The sequence below is a fragment of the Ctenocephalides felis genome, unplaced genomic scaffold, assembly GCF_003426905.1.
Source record: "Ctenocephalides felis isolate EL2017-DRISC unplaced genomic scaffold, ASM342690v1 CF-g0.4_SCAFFOLD_01886, whole genome shotgun sequence".
NCBI classification, from domain to species: Eukaryota; Metazoa; Arthropoda; class Insecta; order Siphonaptera; family Pulicidae; genus Ctenocephalides; species Ctenocephalides felis.
The window spans coordinates 117,752,149-117,753,490 of NW_020538040.1; the positions used below are offsets into that span (position 1 = coordinate 117,752,149).

Below are 1,342 nucleotides of genomic sequence, written 5' to 3' on the forward strand. Positions count from 1 at the left end.
TACACAATCTAGATTGCGGAAGTTTTATTTTCGCGCCAGGGTCTAGATTTTTTGACATTTACAAGAATCTTCCAGAGACTATGAGGGTGTTCTCAACGCCCTGGTGATTGAAAATTTGGCAAAACTATATATAGAAGCAAATATATCACGAGATAGAAAAGTTTTTTTTTTTTTTTTCGAAATGAATATTTTAGATATAAACTATTGAATAGGTAGGGGACAACAGGCCGTTCGATTAGGGTATTTCCCGTTTTTACCAATGCCACTCGAACTACTCCATCGGGGCCCGAAAAAACCTCTTCAACTCTTCGCAACCCCTAATGAAGCGGACGCGCATTCTCTTGTTTTACAACTACCAAGTCACCCTTTTTAATAGGATTAGTGACTGTATTCCATTTCTGTCGGACCTGTAGCTCTGTTAGATATTCCATATTCCATCGCTTCCAGTAAGAAGCGACAATATGATCTAACAATTGTTTTCTTTTAGTCAAATTCAAGTTTTCATAGTCAACTGGCAAATCCGACAGAGGCTCTTGCATTAAGAAGTGCGCAGGCGTAAGAGGTTGAGGATCCGATGGGTCATTGCTCAGCCAACATAATGGTCTTGAATTCAGTAAGGCTTCGATTTGATTGAGGACGGTATTGAACTCTTCGTAGGATAAAATTTGCAACCCTATAACTTTAAACAAATGGGTCTTCACTGATTTAATATTCCCCTCCCATATGCCTCCAAAATGTGGGGCAAACGGTGGATTAAATTTCCATTCAATGTCATGTAAAACCAACAATTCATTGAAACGCTTTTTATACTTTTCGGAATTTAGGAGGAGAAATAAGGAATCAAGAGTATTTTTGGCTCCTATAAAATTGGTTCCACAATCGAAGTAAATACATTTAATAGGACCACGCCGGGCTAGGAATCGTTTCAAGCAATCTAAAAATGTATCGCTTGTTAAATCTGAAGCTAATTCGAGATGTATCGCCTTAGTGGCTAAACAGATTAACAAGCATATATAAGCCTTGTAGGTTCGAGCGCCTCTGTGACGACTCATGGAGATATTGAAGGGGCCTGCATAATCAACGCCGACATTTAGGAAAGCTCTACTGGCTTTTATGCGCGGTACTGGTAAGTCACCCATGAATGGAAAAATGGGTTTCGGATTCTGGCGAAAACAAGTTATACACTTGTGAAGACGATTACGAATTATTGCAAGAGCCGACAAGATCCAATATTTTTGCCTCAATAAAGATAATACTAAGTTTGATCCAGTATGTAAATTATTAATATGGTAGTAATCTATGAGACAATTTACTACTTGGTCTTTTTTTGGCAAAAGAAGTA

The 1,342-nt window shown here is 38.2% G+C and overlaps 1 protein-coding gene across 1 annotated transcript; it reads right to left on the reverse strand.

The window, feature by feature from the left end:
* Positions 1–317: 317 nt before the first annotated feature.
* LOC113375788 lies at positions 318–1,139 on the reverse strand. The gene has a single exon (XM_026615734.1). The coding sequence runs from the start codon at positions 1,137–1,139 to the stop codon at positions 318–320; it is 822 nt and encodes a 273-aa protein (XP_026471519.1).
* Positions 1,140–1,342: the final 203 nt, after the last annotated feature.

Coding starts and splice junctions, on each gene's coding strand:
- LOC113375788 (XM_026615734.1), bottom strand. CDS start 1,139: ATGGGTGACTTACCAGTACCGCGCATAAAAGCCAGTAGAGCTTTCCTA.